We start from the raw sequence: 13,434 nt of genomic DNA on the forward strand, positions 1-13,434 counted from the left end.
CCAATAGTGTAGCTATAATTAGAATATGTAATAAATTTGGTATGAAACTTCAATTAGGACATGCCGACAAAAACCTTAACCCTTGTCCAGAAAGAGTTGACCGAGTGAATGAATCACAACTCTTGTACTTAAAGATTACGAGTTTTATTATTATCAATATATTTTCAATCGGGTTCATCATTCATAGTCTTCTTAGTACGATTTATCTCTTTTATTTAATTTATTATTATTATTACACACGTTCAGATAGTGATGACAGATTTTTCTGGTAATCAAAAAAAAAAAAAAAACTTAATCCCAAAAAAGTCGAAACCAAACGCGCCCTTCTGTCGTAACGGCAGCTCCAGTTTTCTCTCCCGGGCTTTCCACCCTTTAGACTCGGGACCTCCACTCTGCACTCCTGACACTCCCCAAGAAAAACCATGTAAAGAGAGAGAGAGAGAGAGAGAGAGAGAGAGAGATTCAACAAAAAAGAAATTCTTGCTTTTTAGCATTTGGTATAATCATTGCGATCCAGTTTCACGTGTTGTTCTTTCTATACTCAGCCCATACAAATACGTCTATATTGTGTGTATTTATATATGTGCGTGTGCCTTGCGGTTATAGGCATTGACATCAGTGGTATTATAGTATGGTGGGGGTCAGTGTGAGTGATACTAAAATGGCATGCAAGAAATTAGGATCCAAATCCGATTCGTTTCACCTGGATGGCGAAACCTGGTTAGTTAATTTTTTTTTTTCCTTGGATTTTATTGTTTTGGGTGTTGCTTTGAGTATTGAGTGATGCATTTTGAATTTGGGTTTTTATTTTTACTGCTTGGATTACTTGCTTTGTTTGAAAAGTTTGGAAATTTGGGATCATGTTTATTATGAATAAGAAGGGGCTACTGAGATGGAAGGAGCTAATTGTAGTCATGTTTTCTGCAACTGTTGATAATGCTCTCCCCATTTGCTGCTTAGTTCTTGTGATTCTGGTGAGATGAATGGTATTGGGAAATTTTGGGCTCTGATTCATCATAATAACTGGTCTGAGATGCATGAAAGGAGAAGTTTTAAAGAGGCTATAATGGTTTTAGTCTTTTAGAGAAGGACTGGAATTTTGTGATAGTAATAGGTTCACTCAGCTTCTATTGGTAGGTACTATAATGTCTAGACAAACTTTTAGGTGTTCCAATCAATATCATTTAAGGGTGATTGAACTATATATTTGGCACTATTAGGTATTCCTTTCTTTGCCTGCACGGGCTTAGTTCAATGGTTCAGTAGTCAGTATTTGGGAGAAGAAGAATGCATTCCTTTCTTTGGTCTTTGACACCGGTGATTAATAGTGTGGAAGTCCTGCTCCAATCCTAATTATTGTCCAGTTATGCATCTGTGGATCTGATCTTGCCCGACTTCTAGTATCCACCTCTTCTGGATCAAGTTGCTGGCATACTGATTGATGAATACAATGTAATATATAAATGCAGGCTCTGCTCGACCGGCCTTCCTAGTGATGTTACTGTGGAAGTTGGAGAAACTTCCTTCCATCTTCACAAGGTGAGATTCACTAGGCGGTCTTTGTTTTCTCATTGAAATTGTATATACTTCATGTAATCATACAATTAATCAATTTTTTGCGTTCTGTGTGAATGTCTGTGATGGGATCAAGATGTTTTTGGGTATTGTTCCTTCTAATGATCAAGTGTACCAGTAGCTGCTTAAATGCTATGCTTTCACTCAATTAGAACTAGTATTGGCTTGAAAAGAAAATCTGAGAACCGAATAAATGAAGTCTTCCAATCCTTCTTGTCTTAGTCAAAATGCTGTTAAACAAACTCCATTATTCACCTCTGTAATTTGCTACGTTAGAGAGAGTCAAGAGAGTTGTTGAGGAATTAGCTCATATATTCAATTCAAAGCAGTGTATATAAATCTGTCCTCTTGTACAGCTTTATTCATTGAAATACAATGCATATATTCTCGGTTTAACATGCTAGTTTCCTAATATTAATCCCATTGGCAGTAGTTTTATTTTACCCAATATTTCCAAAGTTGGTCTTTCTTAGGTGGCATTGAAAAGGTCATTCATGCCTTAGCGGGATTCACTTTAAGGGGTTTTTGATTTCTTAATGTCATGATTGTTGAGCATATAGCCATTAATGTGTAATCCAACTATCAGCTTAGGCTTTTAGTTGAGATGGAGCACATGCTTCAATTTGGTATCAGAGCCATGCCAAAGATCATGGGTTCCCATTCTCACTACGCGTGAGGGGGCGTGTTGAATGATGCCAGAATAACTATTTCCTTGTGTTTCAATATACTAAGGAATTTATCCTAAACTACTTGCAGTTTCCGCTGTTGTCAAGGAGCATGTTACTAGAGAAGCTTATCCAAGATTCTTCTGGACATGAGAAGGACGAGAAGAAATGTGTTTTGCAACTTCACGATATTCCAGGTGGAGCAAAAGCGTTTCTGTTTGTGGCCAAGTTCTGTTATAATATCAAGACTGAACTCACAGCAATGAATGTGGTCTCCCTTAGATGTGCAGCTGAGTATCTTCAAATGAGTGAAGATTTTGGAGAAGGAAACCTCGTTGCACAGACAGAGAATTTCCTGAACGAAGTTCTCAGTTTCTGGGTAGACACAATCAAAGCCCTTCAAAGCTGCGAAGAGGTTCTTCCCAATGCGGAGGAGCTTCACCTTGTCTCGAGATGCATAGAATCCTTGGCGGTGAAAGCCTGTGCTGATCCGAGTTTATTAAGTCGTAACCCAGCTGGTGCTATTTTCTGGAATGGAATAGATTCGGGCTCCAAAGGTTCTAAGAAACTTTCTTGGAGTGAGGATTGGTGGTACGAGGATGTATCCAAACTTAAACTGCACATGTATAAAAGGCTGATCCTGGCGGTTACTTCTAAAGGTATGCCAGCAGATAGAATTGCCGGGTCTGTGATGTTTTACGCAAAGAAGTACCTTCCCTTGAATGGTAGACAACCAAACTTCAAGAATGGGAACTGTGTAGCTCTAGGATCCACCATGCCCGTTGCATCTGAAGCAGAACAGATAAGTCTTCTTGAAGAGATAGTGGGGTTACTGCCCGATCAAAAGGGTGTGATCCCAACCAAATTTCTGCTTAAACTTCTTAAGACATCCATGATCCTACACACAAGTCTATCTTGTCAAGAAATCCTCGAGAAAAGGATTGGGGTGCAATTGGATGATGCTTCCTTGGAAGATATCCTCATTCCAAACATGGGATACTCAGTTGAGACACTATATGACATTGACTGTGTTCAGCGAATTGTTGATCACTTCATGTTGGGGGATCAAGATGAAACTGATTCAGTCTCAAATGAATTAGTCGATGAGGGACAGTTGATCCCAAGTTCTCATGCGCTAACCCCGACAACCATGGTGGCTAATCTAGTGGACAACTATCTGGCTGAGGTGGCACCCGATGTCAACTTGAAATTAACTAAATTCCTGTCACTAGCTTCTCTGATCCCAGATTACTCCAGACCTTTAGATGATGGCATCTACCGTGCAATTGATATATACCTCAAGGTAAGATCACTTGCAGTAATATATCCTTGTATATCAATAAAAGCTGCCAATTATATACATGGATGTCTCTTGAAAAGTGAAATCCTTAAAGCAAATAATGGAATTTCCCTTACCCAATGTGTTCCTCCAAAAGATATATTTTACCCAGAGTTTTTTTTTTTTTTTTTTTTTTTTTTTTTTTTTTGAGTGACAAGGGAAACCCGCGGTCAGCACTGGGTAAACCCGCCTTGTGACCCTAGCTGGCAAAGGACCACGAGGTAAACCAGCCTAGGTTGCACATAGCTAACCGGCTCAAACCCAGAAAGCCAATAGGCTGCTCCCGCTGGGAGTCAAATCTGTAACCTTGTGGTTACCTGTCAACAGTCTGATCAACTGGTTGGGTTGCCCCCACTATTTTAACCAGTGTTGCAAAAATCGCGCCTAGCGATTTTTTCAACATTGATTTTAACCATAGTTGCTCATTCTGCAACTTGATTTTTCATTGTTCTCCAGATCTTGTTTATGCTACAGCCCGACTGACTAATTGTTAGTCATTCTTGCTTTTAGCAATATATATGTCTTAAGATATTGCTGATAACCTATTTCTCCAGGCACATCCCTGGCTGACAGACTCAGATAGGGAGCAACTATGCAGGCTCATGAACTGCCAGAAACTATCTTTGGAGGCCAGCACGCATGCTGCCCAAAACGAGAGACTACCACTTCGCGTTATTGTCCAAGTTCTGTTCTTTGAACAGCTTCGGCTACGCACATCTGTGGCTGGCTGGTTCTTCGTCTCAGAAAACCTCGATAACTCACAGGACCTAAGCAGGACTATAGGACCCAGGATTGAGGGCACAGCCCAAGAAAGCTCAGGAAACAATCCAATGCTCACGGTTGATGACATGAGAAATCGTGTTTCTGCACTTGAGAAAGAATGCCTGGATATGAAACAAGAAGTTGAGAAGCTAGTGAAGACTAAAGGAAGTTGGCTCAGTATCTTCAGAATGCTCGGTTTGAGGCTCAAGACAAGGTCTTGTGATCATTCGAAGACTGTGAAGACACCTTTGAGTGCCAAAGTGTTTAGAAATTCAAGAAAAGCAGCCTCGGATGGAAAGCAAAAACAGGATTGTAAGATGGATGATAAGAGTATACAATCTGAATGTTGAGAAGTAATTAGCTAATGACAATTTAATCTCTTTTAGCAGCATGTGTTGTTCTTGAGATCATATATTGTTCCCTTTTTGAGATATACATCATGATGTGTATTTATATAAACCTTAGGTCTACTTTTGTGATCACAAACATTCATATAAATCTATTGAACTCTGTGGCAATCTATGCATTTTGTTGTGTATACACTTGAGTTACTAGGAACTTTAAAAACAATATATAAAAGTATTTTACCTCTCAATTGGTTTTCGAGGTGACAGATTGCACCCAAAGACGCATGATCAAATCCTAGTAGTTATAGTGTGAGAATTTCACCCTCTTGTAAGAGTCGCTCTTTGTGGACACCAAATACTGATTCTCCCACAATTCCTGTAGGGGTCGAGATGAGAGATTTTGCCTTTTGCACCCAATGATTGACCTTAAGAAGAGATTGGTTCAGTAGTCAACCAGCTGAAAATTTTGATCACAAGAATCAAACTCCATATTTATCCATGATCAATGACAGGGTTTCAATAGATGAAAACTTCATCTAGCAATTCCACAATTACAATTACTTATATTGTGTTTCCTAGACATAAAAGCTCTCTCTCTCTCTCTTTCTCTCTCCTTATGTACATCACTCCCAACAATAATGCAGATTGCAGAGCTACAATGCAGAAAGAAAATATTGTACCTAGTTTATCCCTCGATCCCATTTCCCAAATTATATTTCACTCTCACCAATTGCATTGGGTCAATTTTATTGGTTTACATGATTAAGCAACAGAAACAGATAGATATTGACACTCAAACTTTTCATCTTCCAAGTGGACTAAACTCAACTCAACATTAGAATGTTGAATCATGGTTTTTGGAATGAACACCTCCGGTCCGCGTTACCTTGGATTTGGTAGCTAATAAGTTAATTGATTGAAATTAAAGTGGGGTGCGGATCCAACAGGCTTAGGGCTCAAGAAGGGAAGAGGATCAAGCCCAGAGAATGATAGGCCCAAAAGATAGACCCAGGCCAACACAGGGAGTCGGCTCGAGTTTGAGGTCGGGGCGAGCGCGAGGTCGGCGCGAGTAGAAGGTCAGCATAAAACTAGCCGTTAGCATTTAAGAGACCTATTAAAAGGCCCGATCAAACAAGCCGTTGGGGAGACTCAGTAACGACAATCCAACGGCACTAGGGTTAATAAAGGTCCATTATGGCCCTTAATTGTAAAGACTTTTAATTTCCCAAAGAGGATCCCTATAAAAGGGTCTCCTCAAAAGTTGTAGAGAGGACGGCGAAAACAGGCCAAGAAGACAAATATAGCTACCAATTTACCCATTTCTTACTTCTATTTTCGAAAGGTGAATCCACCAATTAAGGTTGTGTTGGACCACCCTGGGCCCAAAAACCTTAAAACCAACACTGGCGCCGTCTGTGGGGTCGTAACAAGAAGTTACGTTCGCTTTCAAGATCGAGAGAGGAGTCGAGGGATAAAACAGAAAGCTAAGTAGTCAAGGGCGAAGGCCTGAAGTGATGGCGGAGGATCGAAGTCACGCCTCAGATCGTAACAGCGTGCCGGCGGCGGACCTACAGAACCAGTTGAACCAACAAAACTCACAAAGTCAGGGAGGTGATTCGGCACCTCGAAATCGGCCTCCACCGATGATGCCTCTCACCCCCGCGCAGATTGACGCCATCGCTCACGCTGTGGCTGCACAAACCCTGGAACTGAGGGAACCATCGATCTCCGGATCGTCGAACCCGCAGCCGCAAAACCAACATCCACCCCAGAGGTCTAATGGAAATAGGCGAAAGGACCGAAGGGCAGAGGACCCGCCAGCTCGGTCTGTGCATTCGAGGCTAAGCCCGAATGCAACTCACCGATTGGCAAAAGAACGGCTGGATAGGGGAGTACCCAGCCGAGTGCGGCTAGGTCGGCAGAATCATGAGACCACCCGAGAAAGAAGGACTTACACCAAAAGAACCGAATGCAAGTGAGCATAACTCATTTACTTGACTAATATTTTAAACGCATGAATTTGATTTTTACTAACACTCTCTTAGTTAAATTCATGGCACATTAAAAATTATATTTAATACATATCATTGGATAGTGCTTGAACGTCATTCCATATGTGAAAATCTACAAACTTAATAAAGCAACACTAGAACTGTGGCAGAAAGATGAAGCATGGATCACGACAATTAATAGGTTTATTTTGTGTTGTAAAAATTATGTTTTGGTACTATCCAGTAAGGGTGCTTTCCTCTAAAATTAATCGCACCAGTTAATTCAACATTTCTGCCACATGTCATAGTTATGCATACATTCTTGAAAATATTTACTTTTATGAAAAATTTGATAATCTTGCATTGATATACTCCAGGACATTGAATGATAAATTTGAAAATACTAGTTTAAGAATACCCATTGGATTTCATCAAAAAAAAACAAAAAAACAAAACAAAAAAAACACACACATTGAACATTAGACTATTGCGTAATGTATGTGTGATAACTAGTTAACGAGATAAAAATAAAAATAAAATTGTGTTCGTGTAAACCGTTCAGATCATTGATTATTGTTTAAAAGGTTTCGATCCAATCAACGTTGATGGTCCATGATTACAAAACGACAGAGTAACGATGGCCCAAGTTTGTCATCTTCACCCATTTTCCTAGACAGACAATGAAAGCCAACTATTTTTAGAAAGCAAATTGATTAATGTATTTTGGGAGTAAAATTTGGCAAATTATGTTGTGCATCATGGTGCATACGGATGCAAAAACGACGTCGTTTTAATAAAATGCGCGTATCCCCTTAAAAAAAAAATCAGGTTCAATTCCCAGCAACAACATATGAACTAAAATTTCATAAATGATGAACTATAATTCCATAATCGATGAATTATAATTTCATAATCTAATCTATGAACTAAAAATTCCAGAATGAATGAACTAAAATTCCATAATCTATAAACTAAAATTTCAGAATCGATGAACTACAATTCCATAATCGATGAACTATAATTCCATAATCAATGAACTATAATTCCATAATCTATGAACTAAAATTTCAGAATGAATGAACAATATAATGTTGTTGCTGGGAATCGAACCTGAATTTTTTTAAAGGAGAGACGCGCGTTTTTTAATAAAACGACGTCGTTTTGGCATCCGTATGCACCATGCATGGTGTATACGGATGCACAGCATAACGATTGGTAAAATTTATGACACGTGCTTTGATTTTATTAGAATAAAGAAAACTAGAAAAGAATGAAATATTTTTTTTAAAAATTTTATAATTGATTGATTTATATCTTTGTAGAAATTTGTATGGTGTCGATTGACAATGTATTAGTTTTCAATGGTATATATGATTGACCGATTGTGTTGGGTACTATTGAAAATCATTATTAATAATATTTGATAATATATGTACCTGATGGGATATTACCCCAATCGTATCCCGACCTACGATCCGACCTGCGGGGATTAGATTTGTAATTGATCCTTAGACAGTTGGACTATGTGTTTCCCAGTCGGACCATCATTTTCCAGGATAGTTCTCCCGACCGATCCTTGCCCGATCGAGACATGGTGGCCCATCCACTCTCCCAACTTCCCGGCAGCCCGACCGTCTGAGGTCGAGCGCTACGGCCTCGAAACCCACGTGCAGCACAACGTTGCCAGGAATATGGCGTCACGCACCATGGTATCTTTCGACCCCTGCATGTGCACCACGTGCCATACATGCCGCCGGGGCCCGGACCTTGTCCCCTCCTCTCTCCTATAAATAGTGCTTGAGAAGGGGGACTTTTCACCTACATGACACATATGGTATTTGACCAGAGACTCACGACCTACTGTTAGTGGATCCTGAGCTCAAGTACCCCGTATTCGATACTATACAAATACCGCCGTACCCCGTATTCGATACTATACAAATACCGCCGTATTTACGGTATCAGTACGATCCTGACTTACCATATAACTAAGGAAATAAAACATGTCCGCACGGGTTTAACTTACTAGTTTAGTATGCATTATTTGGTAGAAGCTAAGAGATAGACCAAATTAAAGTTTGAACCTGGACAACGATACTGTTGAGATTAATTACTCCAAAGTTGGCAGTGATTTACCTCCTCCCAAAGAAAACAAATTAAAGCATCTCTGATCTCATGATAAATATACATCATAGCTTATCATCTAAATTTTTAATTGAAATCAAACACGTCAACATACATAAAATGCAGGTGTTCAATGTAGGGACGATATCTTGCAGCCGTCGCAGCACGTCCCCTGCAAAACGCTCAAGAACAGTTTATCATTGCAAGGCAAGACGAGGTGGGAGCAGCCGCCGGCGCCGGCGCCGGCGAACCCGAAAACCCGCTCCGCTTGATACAGCAGCGACACGAACAGAGGGTGCCTTAACACACTCAACTTCACCACATATCTGATCCGTTCTTCGCCGACGTACACCACAAAATGGCCTTCCGGAACATCTCCGGGGACCGCCGCCTCCTTTTCACGCAACCGGCAACGCAGCCACCACCCAACCGGAACCCTAATTTTACCGCCCCAATTCCGACACCTCATAACTATTCCATCATTCATGGAATTAAAACCAATAATTTCCCTCCATTTTCTGAGCCATTTCTTGTGGAATAAATTTATCTTTCTTCTCTTCATGCATATGTATTGTATGTAGTACTCTAGTCAGAAGTGCATGTGTATATATAGTACAACGTAGTATACGACATTATATATATATATATATATATATATATATATATATATATATATATTAATTGGGTATATTTGATCCGTGATGGATACATATAATTTGCCATGATCGTGCTTGTTGGTAGGTAGAAGCTATCTTTCTTGGTTTTATGCGAAAATATCGAGATGAATTGAACAGTATTATAAGCACGAAGTACAATCATGCATGCATGTTGGGAATATAAAAATCTAGAAACACACGATGTTCCAGAAGCCACGTAATCAGACATTGAACCGCCAACGGTTTTAGATATACATGCATGCATGGTTTGTATCCGATACGTTAGGGCAATTTAAGACAAAGATCCAATGTTGGGTTTGGACAACATAGTATGGGCAAACACAGACGACTATATATTCACCATTTGTTATTTCTATATATATGTTACGTTAATCAAAGGTAATTGCAAATATTGCAACATTATTACTTTTTGGATGATAACTGCAATTTGTAGTCATTACTTGATTATGTATATTGATGGAACTATATGACCCAGGGTATGTAATTACTCAGATCAATAAGCTCGTATAAAATAATATAATAGGATAAAAGGTAGACAATTGCGTGGAATTGTATTGGTATTAGATGGAATAGAGCCAAACTATTACAAGTAGATTGTAATATAATAATGAGACGTGATAAGACATAGAATGTCTTGTAGGGAAATTATACACATAATGTCTTGTAATGAGGTTATTGAACCTGCTTTGTATAGGCTAGATATTGGCTATTTATATAAGGCAAACTCAACTGACTTCAACTAAATAAGTGGTAATTACATGACCAAGTCAGGTAGATCCCCGTTTAAGCCAAAAAGAAGATGTATGGGCGAAACTTAGCCATACCTTGGCCCCGGAGATGGGCTCTGGGGTGCCCAAACATCGTCCGGGGCATTTCCTTGCATCTTTTTTGTTTTTTAACCACTTTTTTTCAATTCTTATTCTTCTTATGTTTTGGATGATAAAGGTCGGAAACACATAATCACTATTTAATAATGCATGACATGATCGAGTAAACCTCATTCATATGTAATAGTTGACAAATTGGATGGAGCTAATTGACCCAGGGTATGCGATTATGTGTGGATAATTAGCTAAGTTCACATAAAATATAAATGTAATGACAAAATGGCAAAAGGATTAATTGTAGTAATAATGATTGAATTAATGCAAGAGCATTACAAAGTATGTTGTGTTATAATAAAACATTATAAGGATTTTGTAGGAATAGAGCATGATTTGCCTAAATTAGGACATAGGCTATTTATACAAGAAAAGTCTAACAAACTTAGCTAAATCATGGTGGGTAGCGGGAACGGGTCAAACTCCACGGACCGTTCGCACGACTTGGTCCAGACCAACCATCTCGGCCCCCGAGACGGGAATGTTTGGGTGCCCCGGAGGCCGGCCCCGAGTCGTATACATAGGTCCGAGCTACTTTGGTTCATACCACCTTAGTTCGAATCGCCTTGCTCGGCTCGGATCGGACCACCTTTGTCCGGTTGCCTTCCTTGGTCTGGATCGCCTCTATTGGGCTCCCGGATTGTGGACTCTTCTTAAATCGTTCAGGTCATCTTCTTGGGCTATGGGTCTCGGATGCCGAGTCCCTATTTTGGGGTCATTTTTAATATATCAATTAAAGTAATACAAGAGAAATAAAGTGTACTACGAAAAACCAGGACTATGTGGTCTAATGGTACCCGGGTTGGACTTCCATTTGGAAGGTTATGAGTTCGAGCCTCAGTTCTTTGTGTTTCAGTAGGTTGAGAAAGTATATGAACAGATACTACAATGTAATAGAACCAGTAGCTTTCAAAAAAAAAAAAAAAAAAAAAAAAAAGTGTACTACGAAAACATATGCTACGGACTCAACCAATTATTGCATCCGGCCTCCTGCATTATTTATTAATAGTGGGGTTGGGTGGATGTAGATGATTTTGATAATTAATGTAATCTGTCAACCTCTATCTAAGAATGGGTATGTTCTTTAGTTGATATATATAGATATTAAATAACCAACTTGTATTCAAATTAAAAATATAATTAATTAAGTTGTTAGCCCCACTAGATTTTAATGTTTGTTTTACCACTAAGAATCAAGTAGGCACAGTTTTTTTTTTTTTTTTAAATTAATATAAACCATATTTAGTAGTTGACAAGTGGGATATAATATGTTATTATTAGTTAGAATAAGGAAAATGATCTCGAAAGAGGTGAGTATATGAAACATTATTCTCATATCAGAAAGTTATGGATCAAATCTTTGTTAACATCCTCTCACTTAGACACGTCATATATGATCTTTATAATACTGTTTATCTCTCATATTCTTTGTACAGAGTATTTTTTTAATAATAAAAATGTAATAACAGACTTTAATACTGATGCATCTCTTGCTAAACACATAACAACGTTGTGGTCTTAGGATGGGTGTTAATGGATGATGAAGGTCATTTTTTGGTTGCGAAAGGGGTGCGAATATCTGGGTACTATGACATCAAAGAAGCTGAAGTAGTGTGCGTTTGAGCGCTGAGTTGGCTTAAGGGAACGGAAATGGGAGAGGTCGATGTTGAGACCGACTCTCAGATAGTTTATCATGCTTTATATGTTCTTTGTCTTGTTGTTCTGCTTTTGGTTTTATTTTAGATGATGTAAAAGAACTTGCATCTTCGATAATTGATGTTAACTTCTCCTTATGTTAAGTGATTTGCAAATCGTGCGGATTGTTGCTCGAGAAGCCATTTCTTTGTCAAGTTGCGGAGAGTGGTTCGATAGCCCGCCCTCATTTTCTTGTTGATTGCTTTTCTTCCGATTTAATGAATTAAATGTTCTCTTTCAAAAAAAAAAAGATCACACAAAATAATAATATTTAGTGATGAGAGAAATCTACAATGAAACATTATCTATAACAATGTTGTGTTTGGTAAGAACTAGATTTCCAGAGAATTAGACCAACAAAAAAAGTAAAAGAAAATTTGAATATTTTGTAGTAAAAACGGTGGGTTTGCATGATACAGCGGGCCGAAAGGAGCCAAAGGAAAGAAGGTCGCTGCTAAAATGCGCGGGTAAATTGGTGCGCAGTTGCGTACCGCAACGCGACCGATCAAAACAATTAAAATCGATTTACACGGGCTTAGTTCAATGGTTCAATACACACTATTTAAAAGTAGAAATTAGAGTTTGAATTTCAACAACAATACTGTGAGGATTATGTTTAAGTAAATAGATTATTTGTGCCCACCGACATTTAACAGTGTATGCTGACCTTTGATTTACTTCATTTAAGAGTCCGTTTGGAAAGCCGGAAAATAACATCTGGAAAATGACTTCTAGAAAATGACTCATTTTCCAGAAAACATTTTCTTTTCCCGTGTTTGACTGCACAATGGAAAACTGTTTTTTTTTTTTTTTTTTTTTTGTGTTTGGCTCATTTTCCAGAAAATGTAGAATATAATTTTTTTTTTTTTTTCAAATTATATGCAACATAAATTTTGATTGTATTTAATCACAATGTCTTTGCTCTTAATTTACATTTCTAGTACTCAAACTATTCTCAATCCATTTCCTTATCAAGAAATAAACAATTTAGCATTAGAAACTCACATTAAAAAAAAAAAAAAGAAGAAGAAGAAGAAGAAGCATTGGAACCTACTGGTTTTCGGAAACCAGTTCACTGGTTTCTGATCGGAACTAGTTGAACTGGTTTCCCCAGCCGGAAACCGGCTGAGGAAACCAGTGAAGAAGACAACCGTTGATGAAGCTTTGTTGAAGGAGGAGGCGGAGGAAGTCTGAAGCAGTGATGAACGTGAAATTAGAAGATGGAAAATGACTTCCCTCCAAAAAAATGGGAAGTCATTTTTCAAAAATTTTGCCTCATTTTCATTGACTTGTCTTCATTTTTTTTTGACCACTTAATTTTTTGCCTAGCCAAACACCAAATATTCGAAAAATAATTTTCAAAAATTATTTTTCAAGT

General features: G+C 38.5%; 1 protein-coding gene across 2 annotated transcripts; it reads left to right on the plus strand.

The window, feature by feature from the left end:
• The first annotated feature begins 451 nt into the window (after window positions 1-451).
• On the plus strand, window positions 452-4,848 carry LOC109192263 (BTB/POZ domain-containing protein At5g03250-like). Of its 2 annotated transcripts, XM_019342835.1 has the most exons (4): window positions 641-720; window positions 1,470-1,539; window positions 2,332-3,543; window positions 4,134-4,848. In XM_019342835.1, the coding sequence occupies exons 1-4, from the start codon at window positions 662-664 to the stop codon at window positions 4,689-4,691; spliced, it is 1,899 nt and encodes a 632-aa protein (XP_019198380.1). In that variant the 5' UTR covers window positions 641-661; the 3' UTR covers window positions 4,692-4,848. The 2 variants fall into 2 exon arrangements, with proteins under 2 accessions (XP_019198381.1, XP_019198380.1); XM_019342836.1 differs by lacking the exon at window positions 1,470-1,539 and having other exon boundaries at window positions 452-720.
• The last annotated feature ends 8,586 nt before the right edge of the window (window positions 4,849-13,434 follow it).

This window comes from Ipomoea nil, unplaced genomic scaffold, assembly GCF_001879475.1.
Source record: "Ipomoea nil cultivar Tokyo-kokei standard unplaced genomic scaffold, Asagao_1.1 scaffold1770, whole genome shotgun sequence".
NCBI classification, from domain to species: Eukaryota; Viridiplantae; Streptophyta; class Magnoliopsida; order Solanales; family Convolvulaceae; genus Ipomoea; species Ipomoea nil.

What these genes read in the sequence shown, in the direction of transcription:
- LOC109192263 (XM_019342835.1), top strand. Translation starts at nt 662, where the DNA reads ATGGCATGCAAGAAATTAGGATCCAAATCCGATTCGTTTCACCTGGAT. An exon ending in CTTCCTTCCATCTTCACAAG is followed by an intron (nt 1,540 to 2,331) that starts GTGAGATTCACT and finishes AACTACTTGCAG; the next exon opens with TTTCCGCTGTTGTCAAGGAG. An exon ending in CAATTGATATATACCTCAAG is followed by an intron (nt 3,544 to 4,133) that starts GTAAGATCACTT and finishes CTATTTCTCCAG; the next exon opens with GCACATCCCTGGCTGACAGA.